This window comes from Xiphophorus maculatus, chromosome 5, assembly GCF_002775205.1.
Source record: "Xiphophorus maculatus strain JP 163 A chromosome 5, X_maculatus-5.0-male, whole genome shotgun sequence".
Taxonomy (NCBI): Eukaryota; Metazoa; Chordata; class Actinopteri; order Cyprinodontiformes; family Poeciliidae; genus Xiphophorus; species Xiphophorus maculatus.
The window spans coordinates 11,323,959-11,343,830 of NC_036447.1; the positions used below are offsets into that span (position 1 = coordinate 11,323,959).

A 19,872-nucleotide genomic window follows, 5' to 3' on the forward strand; every position below is an offset into this window, starting at 1 on the left:
GACAGGACAACACGGAGACACAGATACACAGGAAACTCAAAATAAACACACAGAAAAACACAGATCCTGACAGTACCCCTTCTTAAGGGCGGCTACCAGACCCCCAAAACAACTGTCCAGGAAAAAAAAAAAAACTCAAGGGTGGGCGGAGGGTCAGAGTCCAAAACAACATAAAACTACCCAACAGAGTGGGTGGAGGCACAGGAAGGGTCAAGAGTGAATCTGACACCCCACCCACGTCAAAAAATTCAGCAAATAGTCTGAGTGGTTAGTGCTCCGTTAGTGCAGGTTTGTGCCGTTAAAATTTTCGTTTGTGCAGCTTTGGTTTCTGAAATATTAAAAATGATTTTTTAGGTCATCCAGAGTTCACCATCCCCCCATGTTGCTCCAAAACCAACCAAACTGGGCTACTTCGTTAGTGATCCGTTTGTGCAGGTTTGTGCCGTTAAAACAGTCGTTTGTGCAGCTTTCGTTTCTGAAATATTAAAAGTTATAATTTTGGTCGATGACGTCACCATTCCCCTATCCAAAACAAAACAAACTGGGCTACTGCTCATTATGAGATATTACATAATTTTCTTTTATACGCCAACTGACTTCACCTAAATTGATGACTGTGGCCTGCTCTGGACATAACCACACAGCAAGCAGTTATTAATTTCGTATGTTATTGTGCAAGTTAAATTCTGCAGATTTTCAGCTGTTATACAATGTGTACCTTCTTTTGTTTTGAACTTCAATAAAGATTTAGAACAAGAAGAAATTTGTCTCATTTCAAGAAATGTTTTTAGATAGTAATGTTTTCTCACCAATATAACTTTCTCCACAATAATTGAATCCTGTCAAGACATAATTTCAAATCTTTTCTCTCCTGCTTGGCCTTTTGTAAGGTTGCCAGGTTTGGAAGGTGACTTGGCTCGGGATCTCCAATATCCATCAACTCTGATGCCTTTGCTGACCTCCATACAGCTGGTTCCATCCTACCCTCACACAACTCTTTTGAAATCTGTGCACGAAGGGTTCCTGACATGATTCTTTTGGACTGGCCAGTGTGCAGGGAGATGTCGGCGCCTTCGATAGAACACTGGAGCACCATTGGGCTGTTGACCGTCGGCTCTCTGTCACATGTCATTTTAACATGGCCTTGACACTCTTTACAGAAGTAGTTGATATCAATGTACTTACTAGTGACAGTTGGATAAACATTTGTTCTTTGCAATACAAATGTACATGTGCTTTTCAACTTTTTCCAAACCAAATCATTAATTATGTGACTCCAAGTGCCAGATTTTAAAATTGGGTAGTCCCTTTTGCCAGATGATGAAAACTTGTCATTGTATTCAACTCTTTCTGGTATAAATTTAATCCATTCTTCAAATGGAACTTCAAGCTGAAAATCTGTAAATTGTCCAGAAGAAGTTGTGCCTGAGTGAAACTCTGTGTCCACAGGGCTTTCAGGATCACTTTCTTGATCATTTATTTCCAAGCATGACCAGATGTTTTGTCTGTTTAGCTTTACAAATGTGTACAGGGCTTTTGCAGACATTTTATTTCCCAACTGCTGACTTAGCTCTGTCCAGACAGCGGCAGCTGGAGTGGCTATATTGCCGTTTATAGGATAGCCTCTTTTGACTTGCAGAGAACTGCGAAAAGAGACTCTCTGTCCACTGCTGGCTGTCGAGGCATCTAGTTAAAAAATAAAAAGGCTTTGATTAGCATTGCTCAAAATAATAATTCTGGTCTACATAATTTCGAAGAAGCCACAAAACATTGACATTCTAGCAGAGGCTGCACAATTACAATAGTCTTGAACTAAAAAAAAGTTAAGTTGGCTTTCCCAGTTTCTCATTTAAATTATTTAAGCAATTTTTTATATACTGTTTTTATATATTTTTTTATATAAAATATATTTACTAAATATTAAGTACATTACTTGGATGAACTTTGTTGAACCAATGACGCTGCCGTGCACTTCCGGTTTTACTCTGCAAAAACTTTGTTTGCTCAAGCAACTAGAATGTTAGCTATGGATTTGTTGTTGTTGTCGTTTTTTACCCTTTTGCTGCATAATCAGCAGAAAGTAAGTCAACAATGTGAATATAATTGTTGAAACCACCTCCCAAACCAAAGCAGAGTTGAACAGTCATACAAATACACACATTACGTTACGGTCACGGCCGCATGTCCTGTATTGACAGGATTCAATTATTGTGGAGAAAGTTATATTGGTGAGAAAACATTACTATCTAAAAACATTTCTTGAAATGAGACAAATTTCTTCTTGTTCTAAATCTTTATTGAAGTTCAAAACAAAAGAAGGTACACATTGTACAACAGCTGAAAATCTGCAGAATTTAACTTGCACAGTAACATACAAAATTAATAACTGCTTGCTGTGTGGTTATGTCCAGAGCAGGCCACAGTCATCAATTTAGGGGAAGTCAGTTGGCGTATGAAAGAAAATTATGTAATATCTCATAATGAGCAGTAGCCCAGTTTGTTTTGTTTTGGATGGGGGGATGGTGATGTCATCGGCCAAAATTATAACTTTTAATATTTCAGAAACGAAAGCTGCACAAACGACTGTTTTAACGGCACAAACCTGCACTAACGGAGCATTAACGAAGTAGCCCAGTTTGGTTTGTTTTGGAGCAACATGGGGGGATGGTGAACTCTGGATGACCTAAAAAAATCATTTTTAATATTTCAGAAACCAAAGCTGCACAAACGAAAATTTTAACGGCACTAACCTCCACTAACGGAGCACTAACCACTCAGACTATTTGCTGAATTTTTTTGCTCTGAATGAACTGGTCATATAGTTCAAAGACTATCTCCAAAATAACTCAGTTGCTCTTGAACTGATTGAACAGGTAAGTAAAATCCTCCTCTGAATTGGACTCAAAAATGTTTGCCGGTAGAGACGAAGTAGCGAGGGTGGTGGCTGTCGGGGTGTGAATCTGGTCATAGACATAAATCCTGTTATGAACATGAAGGAGTCTTTATGAATGTTTGTTGTCATGAAGTGATTATTGTCATTATTCATTAAATAATGACACTTTTACTGCAAAGTTTCTTTAAACGTTGCTTTAAAAGTGCCAACTTTGCATTGTTTAGTAAATAATTACACTTTAATGCAAAGTTGGCACGTTTAATGAATGTTTAATGCAACCTTTAAAGGAATTTTGCATTAAAATGTCATTATTTACAGAATGACACTTCATGACAACAGTCATAAACATTCATGAACACTCCTTCATATTTATGACAGATGTTCTGCCATGTTTATTATAGTGTCATGTCAGCCTTATGCACGCCTCTTCAAATAAAGTGTTACCGTAATGAGTCTAACCCATAATAAAGAAATAAATCTATTAAAATGTTGGAAATAACAGTATATATTCTTTACCTGAATGGTTTTCTCCTTAGCTTTGTAATGGGGGACATGCTGCTCCACTTCCATCCACCTCAAAAACCTCCAAAGCATTTTTCCTAAAATAAGTTCTCAGTTGTTTTAGGTAGAAAACCTAACACTGAAGTTAGCATCTGATTCAAAGGGTTCCGGTACAAATCATGTACTGACTTCAACTTTTAAGGACAACATGAAGGTGGGGATTAAACATTTCTCTGCATCCAACTCGTCCTCTGTGAAGTAGCTGGTGAACATTTCAACCAGAATAAAAAGCTAAATATGACCCCACAGACAAAAACAGTCACACTTAATTTTTGTTCTCCATTTTTTATTATGGTGAAATATCATTTCCATACATGCTAATTGTTCACCGCTTCTACTAAAGCACTGGAGAGTTGTGAGAAAACTTCAGAAAAGGTCTTTACTGCTGCGCCACTTTGGAAAATCTCATCGATCATGGTCGTGTCGTCGGCACCCATGAAGCTGGTCAAGTCGAAGCTCTTTGAGTCTTTGGAGAGAGATGGATCTGGGCAGAAACCTGAGTGGTAGAAAATAAACTATTCTGATTATATTTTTTAGGAATGTGAGACAATAAAAGAAATACTTCATATCATCTACTTAGTGATTCACGACTCAGTATGGTGGTGGCACGTCATGTATGAGTAGTGTCACTACCAAGCACACTTCTCTGACAAAACTTTGTAAAATAGAAATGTATTTGAATTTAAAGAGTCTCACTCTGCTTCCAAGTATGAGTTTCACAATGGAAGTAAGAATGTGTTTGCTGACACAGGCTCAATACTGGTATATGCCTACAACCTGGGGGGTTACATTGACAAAGGGAAAAATGATTAACCCAACCAGACAGAGAGTTTGTACCTTGCTCTGAGTTCAGAATGGCAGCTTCTGGTAAGTGCAAACACTCCACCTGCTTCTTGTACTCCTCCAGCTCAGCAGCAGAAACCTTCTGTCTCCTACCTGAGAGACACAACATGTAGATGATGCACTTTTGTTAAAATATCAGCATTTTAAAGTGTCCTTAATTGATAAATAAAAGCTCTTTAAACAAAACTAACCAGATTTGTTGTAATAGCTGAGATGTCACTCTAATATTTTTTGCTTAATATTTGTTTCTAGAACTAATAATAATAGTAATATATAATATACAGCATTAGGCTGCTCCATTTGTAAATAGCACTAGCCGTTCTACTGTACGTGACTTCATTTATAAAGTACGTAAATTCAAGACACACACACACCACACAAACTCAGAGCTTAAACTTGGAAAAAACTAAAATAAAACTTTTGTTATGCAACTCATCTATCCATTAAAAACTTCATGCATCTTTTTAAAAAATCTTTTTATCTGCATTTTCATTATTTTAAAACAAAGCTTGAGTTATAACAATTACCATGGAATTACTGGAATTCTAGAAGATTAGAAAAACAGATATGTGCAACCTTAAAATGGTTTGCTTTGAACCAGAACGTAAACATGGTAAACATAGTTGCAAAAATATTTGACCAATGTGACTCTTTTCTCTACATAAATTCAGTTTGTCAGATGTTTAGTTCACTGAATCTGAATTATGAAAACATAAGAAATATCTTTTCAAGTTTTTGGTCTTACTCAGAAGCTGTACACCTCTGTATGAGCTTCTTCCAAACGTTATGTTGGAGTACATAACCAGGCAGTCAGGACAGCCTGTTTTCAGGTGGAAGCCAGTCGAGGAGTACGGGTAGGCTGGAAAAAAGAATTTAAAACATGTTTAAAAATGCATTTATCTTCAATGAATATGAAGGCCAACCATATTAGATATGGTGATGGAAGAAAAGTCATCACTACCTACTTAAAGTAAGAGTGTTGTTTTCCAGCGTTGACTTAAATGTCATAGAGAAGCATAGACCAAACCTTTAACAAAAAAAAAATTAAGAAACATTTTCACTTACATTATCTAATAGGCAGACCATAAAATTGTGTTTGTTTTGTAAATGTCATATAAAACAAAGATAGAACCCTGAAACTGAGGGCTTGAATTACGTTTTTAGGTGCATAGAACCAATCATGATATTTTCCTCAGTAGCAGCGACGTAATTCAACCAGACGGTCCCCCTCGACATCTCCAACAACTCTTTGGATCCACGCATGTCCGTGCTCTCTGCTATGTAGTTCCATCTTCCGAGCAGCTGGGAAACATCGTATGCGTGATTGCTTACATCAACCTTGCAGATACAGAAAAACCTGAAGACCTTCAGAGCTTCTTACCTGATCCCTCCCAGGCATCTGAATTTGTTGGGTTAGACTTTCACAGTTGGTCGTAGGAGCTGTCTGTCCGAGAGACAGAAGACTCAACACAGCAACAGCTACATGCAGGGACTCCATCATGGCTGACTCGCTGACTGTCGGTCCTGGCTGTACATCTGTGCTTTTGGGTAACAAGGTTCATCCCATGTGTGCTGTCAGGACCTTCAATTGTTTACTTTTGTATCGGAAGAGATAAGAAAATATCAAAAACAAAAACAAGTCTCATCCCCTTGGAGGTTCGTGAAAAAACCATGAAAACTGTGGACTGCACACAAAAGCAGTGGTACTGTTAAACTGCAGGAAGAAACAAAATGCACAAAGACAATGACTTCTGGAATTGTGATTTTTATTCAGAATACTATATACCGCAGGGAAGCAGTTTTCTTTTTCTGTTCAGTTTTAGAGGATCAGAGTTCTGGGTCTCTGGGCCTCACTGAATAAATCAACAAACACTTCAGTTTCTTATATAATTGTTATGAGAAAGGAATAAAACCAGAGGATTCTTTCAGTTTATAAACATGTCAAAAAGAGAATCCAGAAATTTTGCCACTCGAAATCCCATCTTCGCCTGTAGTACCGAGTTGAGGGCGCTGAGGCCCTCGACGGGCGTGATGTCGTCAGGGCAGATTTCTGTTTTCATAGAAAATATTCAACAATTAACAATCGACATATGTTGGAACATGGAAGATAGCGCAGATATTCTTACCGTTGTCTGAGTTTAACATTATAGGTGTCGGCATTTGAAGGCATTCTGCTTGTTTCTTAAACAGTTCCAATGCAGCAGGTGAGACGCTCCTGCTTCTACCTAAAAACAGAATGGTTCCCTTTCAATTTAATCTATTATTAAAGACTAAATGGATTTACTTGTAAAGCCTGTCCAACATGCTTCTGCTAATATTGGTGTTTAATGTAAAAACCCCCCCAAAACTTTCTGAAATTCCTTTCTAAAAAGATATATAAACTTTTGGTAAAGTGTGTTTCTTACTAAACATAAGCAGACTAGTGAAATTGGTTGCAGAGATTACATCCTCTTTAGCAACCAGACAGTCAGGGCACTCTGTTGACAGGTAGACCTCTTTGAGGTAGAAAGGTTGCTCTGTGGACAGCAAACACAGCACAAAGCAGACAGCAGGGTGGATTGTATCAACATACAGTAAATGTGCTTCACGTTCTCCCTGTTAGCCTCCTCTTTACTTACCGATCAACATTGTGCTGTTCTCAAAGATCACGTCGTATGCTAAGCTGGAGCAAGTCCCAAATCTATAATGTAAAAGGTATAAGATCTTATAGTTTTTCCTGTGATCAGAAACTAACCGTATAAAGACCTTATAGAGACATTAAACCAAAATTAGTTCTAATCCCCACAGTGAAAACTGTGCTTTTGCCTCACCTGGAAGAATACTCAATAACTCGTGTTATCAAAAAAGATATTATTTTACCTGGTTTCTAAATGGCTCTAACGGCAATTTAGAAACAGAAATAGTGAATAGAAGTGGGGGGAAAAAAACATTCTAAAAGTCAATGTTTCTTTAAATATTGACTTTGCTAATCCCTTTGGGGTTTGCAAAGGGAGTACTTGCCCAGAAGTTAACCCTGTTTGGGGGTGATGGCATGGAAAAGTTGGGGAGCTCCTGTTCTAGACAGATCTGCCACCTGAATTATACTTATTTATATCAATGGTTTATGGTTATTTAAACTGAAGATTACTTGTATGTCGCACTAATGTCGTGTGTTTTGCAAATCAGAAGCATATCTGGGGTGGGTAACTACGTGAAGAAAAGCGGTTTAAAATGAATAAATCCATATTTCTCTTTCTGTAAACATTGAGCTAACAGTGCTGTTGCGTTTGGACTCTTTACATCCTCTGAGTCTGGACGATATTGAGAACGTTGCTCTTGGAGGTGACGTTCAGGTCCAGCCAGACACCAGTCATTAGGTAAGCCAGCGACCGACTTCCTGGGATGTCAGAACTCCCCCCGATGTAGTCCCACCGACCCAACATCTGCAGCACACAGACAGCACAGTGTACAGTCGATAAATGTTGGAATATAACTATTGGTGTCATTTAAGAAGTGTGCAAACCTTTTAAAATTATGAACTAGGCGATACGCAAGTTGTTTCTTTCAGACTTAACTGGTTTCTTAGAAATATACTGTATGTGGACTGTATCATAAGAAAACTATATTAAAGTGAAGAAGTGGCTAAATAAAGTGTTACCTGTTGGGGATTTGGTGAGAGAAAGGATTGTGGCTATGCTTTGATTTAAAAAAATAAAAAAACTTACAAGGAGATGTTGGTTTAAAGCTTAGAAAAACAAATTTGTAGAGATGAATCAGAAGTGACAGGATTTATGTGCTATTTCTAAGTTAAACTTACTAGTCAATCTAAATAAAATTTGGACCTTTCATTAACACATTAGAAATTTCATTTAGTAAAATTGTGTTAGATTTCACACCCATTTAATTAGGAATTAATAAAAAGAGTAGACAGACAATCTATTTACATATTTAGTTTTAATTTAACAATGCTGACAGGGACTTACTTCTTCTTTACTGATAGTTATTGGTTTGAGTAGGTCGTCACAGCTGCTCAGAGGAGCAGAAAGTCCCAGAGAGAAGAGACTCAGCAGCACAGCAGCAGCAGCAGAAGCACACTTCATATTCACGACCAAGCTTTGAGTTTTCTTCTCAGAGTTTCCTCCTGTGTCTTACTTTTTGGTACCTCCTTCCAGCTAACTTTTCTTCAGAATTGTACTATCAGTGTATCACAAATTTAACTCCAGTAGAGTCACTTCTGGATGAAACATTCAGGAGGTGTGTGAGGTGATGTAACCAAGGTAAAAGGTTAAAGAGAGAAAACAATCAATGGCCTTTTTTGAGGGCGATTGATCAGATCACATGGAAGAGAGAGCGCTGGCGAAAGAGACACATGTGGACAAAACTGTTGGTATCCTGCTGGTGACTAAAAAGCCCATAGCAGTCACTGAAATAACTTGAAACTGAGAAAAGTAATGATAAATAAAATTTTCCTGAAAGTAATGAAAATCAGACATTGCTTTTGAAATGTGATTTAGCAGATCCATATAAAAAAAATTAAATTACAGACAAGCATGTTAAAGGTGAAGAGTATGAGACCATCTCCAGGCAGCTTGATGCTCCTATTACTGCAATTATTCACAGATTTAAGGTCCACAGGACTGTAGTCAACCTCCTTGGCAACAGGAATAAACCTAATGACAAATTGAAAGGTTAAGAGTTCAGAACAACCTGCAAAGAAAATTTAAGGTGAACTCCAAGTCAAACAACTGTCTCTAATACTCGTCTAAAATGGCTCCTGAAAAAAACCCCAACTTATTAGGACTTGTTTTAAAATTAAATCACAGAGGCACTTTTTCAGAGTTGCACCTGCTTGGAAAAAAAAAGAAAGGGAACTGAAGCATGCCACACCACAAACAATGAACAGTAATAGACTTCAAACACAGCATTTTATGTGTTCAAGCAAAACGTTTTGCATTTCAGTAAAATCCCAGCTTTGTTTTCCTCTGGTAACACCAGCTGAACCCTAAAACACTTGGAACCAGCGCTGAAATTGCTCAACTGTTAGAGATTTACACAACAGGTCAGGTATTCACATGAAGTTGAAAAAAGAACATTCTCACGTGTTCGATGTTCATTTAACAGGAACATAGTTACTTGTAAAAACATACTTCTAAAAACCAGATTTGAAAAAATACTCACCAGTAATGATGTTTTTCTCTGCAGGTGAAAGGCATTCTACTGAGGGTGCCATAAAGAATCATTTCCTTAGGTTTTAAACAGAGAACTGGAACAGTCACCAGTAAAGTCAATATCAATTATTAGCAATGGATTTTAGTATTTAGTCTTGAAGAAAAAGACTTTGAAGAGGAAACTAAGTATTAGAATGAGGAAGAAAGGAGATTTAAGAAAATTTAAATTGTTAGTTGTTCAGGGTGTGAGATGGTCTGTCCTGTTCATTTCAGAACTGCTGTTATATTTTTAACTTTATGCACAAACATCATGGCGTGAAGAACATTTTAAAAAAAGAAATCCAGTGAACAGAAGTTATCTAGACATAAATATCTTGCAAAGGTTTTCTGTGTTGTGAGGCTCTTGGTCATCCATAACAGAGATAAAACACGGTGAGTAGACATTTAACAATTTCTTTATCCAACACCTCTGATAATGTTAAGCTGTTCTAATAAATAAAGAGACAAAGGCGACTTATCAAAAGTGTTTTTAATGGAACTTAACAGACAGCACTTTTTTTTAGATGTCTTAATTTGGGACGAGAACAAAAGGATATCAAACCAACAATAGAAAAAGGTCGTATCAGACTGATGGTCCAGAATATACAATGAAATCTGTGAGCACGACCTAACTGCTGCCGTAGTGCTCTGTTGGGAGGTTTGGGCCAAGATGGAGGTGGGTGAAGAAACTACTGTTTACTGGGGGAAGATGAGAAGGATGAGCAGCTCTCCCTTCAGCTCCTGCTCTCCTCCATCTATTCTGAAGTGATGGTGAAGTTTAACAAGAGGATGCAGGGAAACCGGTGGAGAGCAGAACGACATGATGTATTGATCTCATCCCTTCTCTTCCCCAGCATGAGGACACGTTGAGGACAAAGCAGGAGCTGGTTGTCGCTACTCCATAGCCTCCTGGTTCTCCTGATCTGCACCCATATCCTCACTAGCCTCTTTGCCCTCCTTGCTCCTCTTGCTCTTCTTGTGTTTGTGTCTCCTGTGGCTGTCGCCCTCCTCGCTGTCGTGTCTCCGTCGACTGCTGCTGCTGCAAGAAACAGAAGGAGGACAGAGTGAAGCAAGGGCAAAAGACAGGAGGACGGAAGAGAAATCAGAGATGGACAAAGATAGGTGAATGATCAATAAGACAACAGCGGGAGAGGGGACAAGAGGACAAAGAGGAGAGGAATGATGGGAAATTGATCAAGAAGGAGGTATCTATCAATTAGGAGGGAAAAAGATGGGAAATCAACAGAAATGCTATTTTTGCCAAGTCTTTCAGCTCAAACGTTTCAAATATTTTTAAAAGAGATTCAACTGACAGAAGTTTAATCTACTGCAAGTGTCAGTAAATATTAAATCTATATAGTTTTCTTGAAGAAGCAAAATAATCGGCTTGCAAGACACATGATGTGACATAAAAGACAGAAGCTAAAAAAAAAATAAAAAATTAGAGACACCATCAGGTTTTTAGAGAGCCCCCTAGGGGATATGGGGAAAAGTTTCTCTTGCGTTCCCTCGCAATATGCTTATTGCAATATTTGCTGATCTACTTTGTATACAATCACAAATGTCAATTTAAAATTTCAAATATGTAAACATTTAAAGATCCTCAGTGAAAACTTCATTATTAAATCTGGTGCAAAAAACTGATTGAAAATCGACTTATTCACTGCATATTTATGTCTGTTTGTGTAAGGCTGAGAAGGAACTGCACATGAAAGCGGCCCTTTAAACCGTTCAGTCAACACAAAAGAGACACAATCAAAACTGTCCCATTACACCGTGATGAAAACTCAGAAATAGTCCAAATTGTTTGAATGTATTTTTTATTTCTTTCCTTCTTACGAAAAGTTTCCGTTTACATCATTGGTTTGTGGGGCATTTCTATCCTGAAGATATAAAACTTCAGATATTTCACAGCGAGATATTAACATACATGGAAAAACCTTACGAAAGCCTTATATTATGGCAGAAAGTATGATGGCCACCGTAAGTAAGGCTTACAGTATTCAATTATGCTGCATGAACGGATTGGGCAAAACCTATTGAGAGGCTACGCAAAAAAAACCCCAAAAAACTCCATGTCCCCTAGAGGGCTCCTTAGGTTTTTTATGGCCGACGCTGATTTTTAGTTTTCTTTCCAATTTTGAGCAATTTAGACGTTTTATTTTGAAACTTATAACCAAAGAAAGAAGGTACTGTAGTTTCTGATAGATGAAGTTGTTTTGAATCCAACAGAAAATTAATAACAAAATCATCCCCCATTTAAATTTCAAATCATGTTTTTATGAAATGTCAGCAGAAAGTCATGACAAAGAGAAATGAAGGCATTAAAACATTCGTCTTTGTTTAATTTAAATAATGTGTTTTGCATGGTGATAGTTACTGAAAGAAATTCACTTTTCAATAATATCCTAATTTATTATTTACCCATTAAAACAGAACATTTAAACTTTAAACTATTAGTTCCATAAGCGCATCAGAAAACGACACTTTGCATTCAGTTTTGAGTTTAGGTAACTTCACATTAAAGTTAGGGACGCCAATGCTTTCATCCATAAAGAATTCACTTTCTGTTGGATTCAGAGCTGGAACTTTAGGCAAAGAACCTTCTTTTCTTATTTGCTCACAACCTGCTTTATTTACTAGTTAAATTAAAACAAAATCTAAACCAATAAGACTGGATCAGACTTTAGGACAAAAATTGCAGCTTGCAGGTAAAAATATAAAGGTAGCCAGGAAACCATATCAGTAAAAATATGATCTGAACCCATAAAATTTAAGAATGAACAGCTGTTCCTGAGAAAGACTGTAACAAATAAGGATTCAGGTTTATAATCTGAATAATTGCTTTTTAAGATGTTGTTTTTATGCAGCGAAGAAACAAGGAAAAGTAGCATCTGAGTGAAGGATGAATTTAAAAAATGCTACTGTAAACCAGGTAGCTTGTGCACGAGTGTGTGCTGGTGTACCTGCGAGAGGACTTGTGACGTCCCTCCTCTTTCTCTCGGTGCCGCCTCTCTCTGTGTCTCTCCTCTTTTTCTCGACTTGCCCGGTCACGATGACGCTCTGCGTAACCACGTTCTTGGTACTCACGGTAGCGATACCGCTCCTCATCACTATGGCAACAGATCGAGAATTATCGTCTATCTGGATGAAAATTGTTCTTCAAAATTGTGCATTTATTCATCTGCATGGTTTCTAAAGTGATATTAAAGACACTTTTATATATGACGGTGACAATCAAGCACTTATCTCCATCTAAAGCCTGAGCTAGAATGATTACATGACAGTGAAATTCCCCCAGGTCATTCTCCAGAAGAATACACACCATTGTTGTATCTGTCCTTCTGACCTGGTGTAGCTCATGGTTGAGGGGCTGTGCTCCCTCTCTCGCTCGCGCTCATGCGTTCGCTCTCTGGGCCGGTCCCGTTCCTTGTCTCTCTTGTCTTCCCGACGGGAATAATAGTCCCAGGGTTTGCTGTTGTCCACCATGGGGGGCCAAGGAGGTGGCACGCCTCCAGTTAAGGGTGGAGGGTAAGCACCTGGAAAGGAAAAGGAGACGAGGGTTTAGTGGAAATTAGATTCTGAAAACTGCAAAACAAACGAAACACCGAGTTCCTTTAAATCAAGGCTAAACCTCCCCCCACTTCCTTTTAGAATTGCTTTATTTGATAATAACTGGAACATTAATCAATACATTTGATGTATATTTGATGATGATTTTAATAATATGACCAAATGTAATGCTAATTGCTAGTTTCATAAATGGTTACTATATTATATTTTTATCATGTTAAGCACTTTGAACTGCCTTGTTGCAGAAATGTGGTATACAAATAAACGTAACTTTTTTTCAGTTAATTATTTTTGATAGATTTCTTATGTGATAAGGAGAATGCCAATTAATGTTTTACCTTGAGGAAATGGGTACGGTGGGACAGAGCGACCATCGTAGCCTCCAGTATGGCTGTTACGGAAACAGACAGAAGGCACTGTGTTAGTAAATTGAATTAATTACAACACTTCATTAAACATTCAGTTCTTTATTTAAAAGTATTCTGACATAGATTTCTAAAAAAAAAAAGTAGTTTAAAGGTGCAGTATGTAACTTTAAAAAAAAGGGTTTTCTAATATTTGTTTAAACTGTCACTATGTCCTTACAGTGTAATATGAGCCATAATCAGGGGAAAAACTAAATAAATAAACAAACCACTTGGTCAGAAACAACCAATCAAAGAAAGGAAGAGGATTTTAGCGCTGTCGATCAACTTTGTGAATACGCTGCTCACACTCTCAGCCTTGTTGTCTCCGGTGCTACAACTCCTTACCCACATCAGAGCCTACCATGACTACAAAGGCCAGTTAGCATGGCCACCATTGACGACAACAACTTCCATGTTATTTAATGCCATATTGGAACAAAACATAACTTCAGAGGTCACTGATTTTAAATTAAAACATGTTTACATAACCGAGAGCACATGACCAGTAGAAACATATTGTTCAGATTGTTCAAATATACAATCAATGCAGCTGCAATCAGAGCGAGTGTTGTCATGGACGTCACCTGTCCATTGTGGGAATTAGAGAAGGTGGAGGGCCGCTTGTTGGAGGGTGAAAACCAGGAGGAGGAACTGTGATGGGCAATCCTGTGAGGTGGAACAAGGTGGAAGAAACAAGCATACTCAAAGCAACCAGTTTTCACAAAAAAACAAAACATTATTATAGGAGAAACTGAACTCACTGGGTGGAGGTATGAGAGGAGGTGCAGTGCTGACGTTTGGTGGAGGAGGGAGAAAAGGAGGCGGGGGTATGTTCGGAGGAAGCGGTCCAGGGGGGAAGAAGGTAGGAATCTTAGCTGCGGCTGGTTCAGCTTCTGATGTTGAATGTTCAGATATCACCTGTGCAACAACAGACAGCAGAGGGCGCTGTTAGCCTGTTGTTCAGGTCTTTAAAAGAAACTTGTTCCAGTTTCTTCTGTACCTGGATGTTGTTGCCCTCTAGGTTGTGTCTGCGTCTTCCCTCAACCCTACTGATTGTGGCTGTCTGTCCACCAATCACATCAATAGTACCACTTGTCTTCCTACAGATAGAATATTTAAAAGCATTAGAGGCAGAGCAGAACCCAAAACAACCAATGATTTATTATTTCCTGCAAAAAAGAGAATCCCATCAAGATGAATGATGATCGAATAAAACATGGAAATATGATGTGTAGTTAACAACCAACATACCAAAAATCTCTAGCTACTTCATAATTAATAATCAATTAATCATAAATTAATCAAACTATTAAGTCTGAATATTACTAAGTAAAAAAACTAAATTGCAAATTAAGTCAACAATTTTTTTATTTCTTAAGAACAAAATGATGTTGATCAATAAAAATAAATCTAAATTGACAGATTCTTAAAACATCAAGTGTTCCTCTCCAAGAAATTTGATTTCGGATACTCTTGTTTCAGCAACATTTTAAATTTCTTTTAGCTTCTACGTAATTAATCAAACCTTCATTTGACTAGGATAGAAAACTAATTGAAAGCATTTTGTTTTTGTAGCTCAGAACATAAATGTATAGATGTTACCTGGTGATCTGACTGACAGTAGACTTGTAGAGGCTGACAGGAGACGTAAAGTCTGTCTTGGAGGTGTGAACAGCCAAACTGGATACATCCTTATCATTTCCTGTTCTGCCCTGCTGAACCTTTGCAGATAGCCAGAGAAAATCATAATTTAGCTGAAGATTTTCACAGTACGTACAGTCAGTGTAACAGGGTGTAACTGATGAATCTAAGTAAACTCGTAGAGGAACAAATGTCATACAGAGATCTTGCTGGTCACTGAGCCAATTGTGGAGACCTCTAGGCCCATTCGCAGCCTCTTCTGTTTCTCACAGTAAGCCTTCCAGGTGTCCTCATTAAAACCATAGTTGAAATAGTCTGACAGATCGGCTCCTGCAAACCGAATCACAAAGACACTTTCTGTGAATTACAACACTAATAAACCTGGGAAAGTAAACAGGGATACACATTTCAGCATGGTTTATTATGTGGCTGTAATAAAATATTAAGTGTACTTGAGACTGGATGAAATATACAATCATATTTAAAGGCAGCATAGACAATTAAAATGTGAGGACCAATATGTTTTCCTTAAATTACAGTCTGAATAATTTTAGCAAAACATGTGGCTGTAATATTTTAGATGATTATTGTGATGAATCTCTCGAATGCATTTGATTTTTTCACATTGTTCTTTTACATCATTACAATAGTCCTTTCAACTAGTCATAAATCACAGAAGCAGGGAGAAGGTGAATGCATCAAAAATTAAAGAATAACCTTCCAAGTATTGCATTTAAGTAGCCCTCTGCAAATATGATATTGTGTTAATGACTGTGATTTCAGAAAGTTCAACAGACCTGGCTTCCTCCAGGGTTTCTCTTCAAAGCTCTCCATGTCCACCTCCAGCACAGGAACACCATTAATGCTTCCTGGTGCGTCCAAATCCACTCCCTTCACCTTTGTGGTTACTGGAAATAAACACAACATCTTAAAGGCTGCTTTCACAGAACAAAAAGTGGTAAAACTGGTTTAGGTTGAGAAAGTCTACAGAGTTGACAGGTTAAAATAAACAGAAGGGTGATACCTTGTCCATAAGGTCTGGATCCTGTTGTCTTTATGTTGAGGTTAACAGGGGGGGTGCCATATGTCCTGAAGAGAAAAAAAAAAGATATGATGAGAGATGATGCTGTTTTCCTGCAAGATATTATAATATTGGTGAATACTGAGGCAATCATATGACTTGAAATAAGAAACTAAATCAGTTGTGTATAAATTGGATGTTTGTGGCTCTGGTATAATTTTGATTCATACATAAACACAGTAAATAGAGATGAATTAATAGTAAGTCTGAACATCTTTCTGTTTGGATCTCACAGCAAACACATGCATGCCCACATTAAAAAGTCTATACAGCTCCTGAAAACATTATATTTAGTTATTTTCAACAACAGTAAGGCTTTCTTTCTATTTTAATTAAAAAGTTGCTTCTAACCAAGATCTGGTATTGAAACAACTAATGCCTGACGGGAACGACACAGTTCAGTTTACCATTGTATGTTCTGGATTATTCAGGAGAGCGTTTCCAACAGTTGAACTCTCATTGGGCAGGCAGGGTTAAACCCAAACATGGCATCCATTGGTGCAACAGCAAACGCATCGCACTAGAGAGTCTTGTGCTTGAAGCAAGCAGTGACTGCACTGCACCCACCCGTTTCTACTGTACACCTCAGTAGAAACGAGGCATCAGTTGCTATTTTTTTTTTTAAAACCTTTTTATCTTCTAAAGCTTTTAGGTTGCATTTAACAAGTATCACAAAATATATTTAAGACATATAGAGATTGAATGCATGGTACTTATTTAATTAGCCACAATATGAACATTGTGGAATGATAAGTTTGCAATGTAGTGCATAAGAAGCCACTAACTCATCCTCAGGTTATCCAAAGATCTCCTTCGAGACTTGACTCCCTCAAACAGAGGAAATCATTAGGAGTAGCTACTGAATGCCAATTGGATCTAGGTTTTATTTTCATAAACTTCAGAATTTCCTTTTCCATATTTTATGTTACAACTTACCTCAGTATGAATTGCATTCAATTCTCCCTCAAAACTCTACACACAACACCCCATAGTGACAAGAAAATTGTTTTTTTTTTATTTATTTCTGTAAATATATATATAAAAAAAAAACCAGATGTATGTATGTATTCACAGCCTTTGCCATGACGCTCAAAATGAGGTTTAGCTGCATGTCGTTTCCAAAAATAATCCTCGAGATGTTTTTGCAGCTTAACTTAAACATAAAACCTCTTAGAAATATTCTAAGGAAAACCTACGTGTATTGCGGCGCTCCAGTTTTGATGTCACCAATGGTAACTCTGACATCGTCGTCGTCATCATCACTGTCGCTGTCGCTCTCCACATCCTCGCCTGCAGCTTCGCCTTGGGACTGAAAGCCCAGAAACAAAGTGACACATGTAAAGCCATGAATGTTAAAATGAAGCCAAAAAGAAAACAAACAATATCAGGAAAGTGGACAACAGAACATAAGAGATGGATGTGCCAGAATGTGAAGGGGTTACGTACCTCAGAGACCACTCCGTTCCCCGTAGCGTGTACATCAACAACAACAGCAGCAGCATCGTCTGTTGAAGTCTCAACAGGTGCACTGCAGGTGTAAAACATAATGAGACACCACCATTAAAAATTAAACAACCAATGTGTTCTTAATGGATAGAGTTTTGAAAAGGACAAGATAATGATAGGTTAATTATTTCTTCCTCCCTGAATTTTAGTTGTTGTTCAACTCTGCTTGATTTTTATATTTTAAAAGAAAAAATAAATAAAACAAGTTCGATCATGTTCTTTTCTGTCAGTATTAGCATAAACTACAGTGTTTTGTGCAATCTGTAGGTCAGGTTTCTCCAACCGCAGACCTCAATTGTGAGTTCCACTGTCCTGTAACTTTTGGATGCATCTCTGCATATTAAGCTTCTGCAAGTCAGTGAATTAAATAAATGATTAATAGCAAAGCCTTTGCAAAACTTGCTGACAAGAAAGGAGATAATTCAGCCTTTTGATGCATGTGTGTTGGAGCGGGGATGGAGCCAAAAAGTTGCAGGTCAGTGGTGCTAAAGAACAAGAGTTGCAAACTCCTGCTGTAGATAATGGTGGAATTACTGATCCTGGTGTAAACACAGAGGTTTGGACTAGTAATTTAACAAAAGTATCAATCTGAGATTTTCCCCTTGAGAAAAGAAGGGGAAAGGAAATCTTAGGTATAAAAATCTTATCTAATCCCTCTGTGTAAGACGCAGTTTGTGAATGCAGCAACCCACAATGATGTTTCTCTAGAGTAGAGTTTGTTACCTGGCAGCAGCTTCCAGTTTGGGTTCTTCATCTTCCTCTTTGCTTTCCGATTCATCTGAAATACAGATCAAACAACAGTTTAGCTAATAAAATTACAGCAGTATTCTAAAAATAAACTTATAACAGCAAAAGACAAACTGAGACTATTTATCATAATACGGTACAATCCTCTATATTGTTTAGTTTCCAAGCCTGCTTCTGTTGTTGATGCTAAAGGCCCGAAGACCAAATCAAACAGTCAATGCTAGTTAGCTTCCAGGCTAATGTTCCGTTATTCTCAGAGCACGTAAAGGTAATTACTGCTTAACGCTTCGTTACCAGAGCTGCAGAGACACTACCACGCGTCTCCAATAGATAAATGGAGTTGTTTCTAGTTGTTTTTACCTCCATAAAGCCATTCCTCCTCTTCGTCACCGGCGCTGGCGTCAGTGGTGGCTGTTTTGTCCGCCTCCTCCCCGGACATGTTGCGCTAACGTGCAGTTTAAACCAACAGCAGCCGAAGCAACAAGCCCCAAGTACGCTTAGTAACGCAAAAAATACGAGCGATATTTATCCCTGAAACGGGAAAGTGTAGTTAAGAACCTAAAATATTACTTCTTACATTCATATTAAACCTTTGGAAGTCAGCGAGACGCCCGGAAGAAGCTGCTGGGCCCGCTAAGATCAGAGCGCTGGAGCTGAAAAACACAGCGACCCCAGCTGGACAAAAGGAACTACTGCTTCAGATTAGTTTGTTACAGGGTAAAAAGGCAGTTTGGGACAGTAAAAAGTACTCACAATGTCTGCTTTAGTAGAAGTACAAATACCTGAAAAATATTCAATTCAAAGCAAAAGTACAGGTTGAACTGTTTACTAAATTAAAAATAAAAACGTTCTGAAATGTAGAAAGTAACTTTCACCTTCAAGAATACAGAATCACTTTTGCTAAATCTAGAATATTTAAAAAGTTCTAGTTGAAAAAATACTTTATTTTTTTCTTCTGTTGACAAAATGAATAAACTCTCCATAACAGTCAGGACATACTGGAACAACAGTTCTAAGAGCAAGCCAGTTATATGTAAATAAATAATTTTCAGTATTTCCTTCCATTATTTGCTAGTTTGTGTTTTTCGAATAAAATACCTAGTAAACATATTAAACTTTGTTTTTGTGACATGAACATTCAAGTGGTATGAATCATTTTGTTAATCACTGTGAAGAAAGTCCATTTGTCATGCTGCCAACATTTGATGTTTTTTCATCGGTGTATCTTCTTCTTCTTCTTCTTTAAATCAGTGTTTCATCTTGATTACTCAGTTTACTTCATTTGAGATGTCTGTGAACAACAATTGTGTCCCATTGTCAGTCCAATATTGCTCCATTATTGTTGTCTGTTTCTACATTTCATGATGCACCACACATTTTCATAATGGGCAGCAGCGGCCAGGCCAATACAGCACTTAGTAAGCATAGTAAGCA

At 37.7% G+C, this 19,872-nt stretch overlaps 3 protein-coding genes across 5 annotated transcripts; all 3 read right to left on the minus strand.

The window, feature by feature from the left end:
* Window positions 1-3,719: 3,719 nt before the first annotated feature.
* LOC102237042 lies at window positions 3,720-5,852 on the minus strand. The gene is made up of 6 exons (XM_005809078.2): window positions 5,679-5,852; window positions 5,454-5,599; window positions 5,263-5,324; window positions 5,043-5,156; window positions 4,292-4,390; window positions 3,720-3,950 (listed from the first exon to the last, which is right to left on the minus strand). Exons 1-6 carry the CDS (start codon window positions 5,796-5,798, stop codon window positions 3,772-3,774), a joined length of 720 nt encoding a protein of 239 aa, XP_005809135.1. The 5' UTR covers window positions 5,799-5,852; the 3' UTR covers window positions 3,720-3,771.
* A 194-nt stretch (window positions 5,853-6,046) lies between these two features.
* On the minus strand, window positions 6,047-8,552 carry LOC102237293. Its single transcript, XM_005809079.2, has 6 exons — window positions 8,260-8,552; window positions 7,577-7,719; window positions 6,916-6,977; window positions 6,703-6,813; window positions 6,424-6,522; window positions 6,047-6,347 (listed from the first exon to the last, which is right to left on the minus strand). Exons 1-6 carry the CDS (start codon window positions 8,374-8,376, stop codon window positions 6,223-6,225), a joined length of 657 nt encoding a protein of 218 aa, XP_005809136.1. The 5' UTR covers window positions 8,377-8,552; the 3' UTR covers window positions 6,047-6,222.
* A 1,403-nt stretch (window positions 8,553-9,955) lies between these two features.
* On the minus strand, window positions 9,956-19,080 carry LOC102237555 (pre-mRNA 3'-end-processing factor FIP1-like). 3 transcript variants are annotated; one of them, XM_023333055.1, is made up of 16 exons: window positions 19,016-19,074; window positions 18,799-18,934; window positions 18,415-18,469; window positions 17,632-17,713; window positions 17,382-17,494; window positions 16,129-16,193; window positions 15,902-16,012; window positions 15,304-15,434; window positions 15,066-15,184; window positions 14,464-14,563; window positions 14,225-14,381; window positions 14,048-14,129; window positions 13,395-13,447; window positions 12,809-13,022; window positions 12,450-12,596; window positions 9,956-10,522 (listed from the first exon to the last, which is right to left on the minus strand). In XM_023333055.1, exons 2-16 carry the CDS (start codon window positions 18,875-18,877, stop codon window positions 10,378-10,380), a joined length of 1,653 nt encoding a protein of 550 aa, XP_023188823.1. In that variant the 5' UTR covers window positions 18,878-18,934; window positions 19,016-19,074; the 3' UTR covers window positions 9,956-10,377. The 3 variants fall into 3 exon arrangements, with proteins under 3 accessions (XP_023188823.1, XP_023188824.1, XP_014328005.1); XM_023333056.1 differs by having other exon boundaries at window positions 12,833-13,022; window positions 18,799-19,080; XM_014472519.2 differs by having other exon boundaries at window positions 18,799-19,080.
* Between the last annotated feature and the right edge of the window lie 792 nt (window positions 19,081-19,872).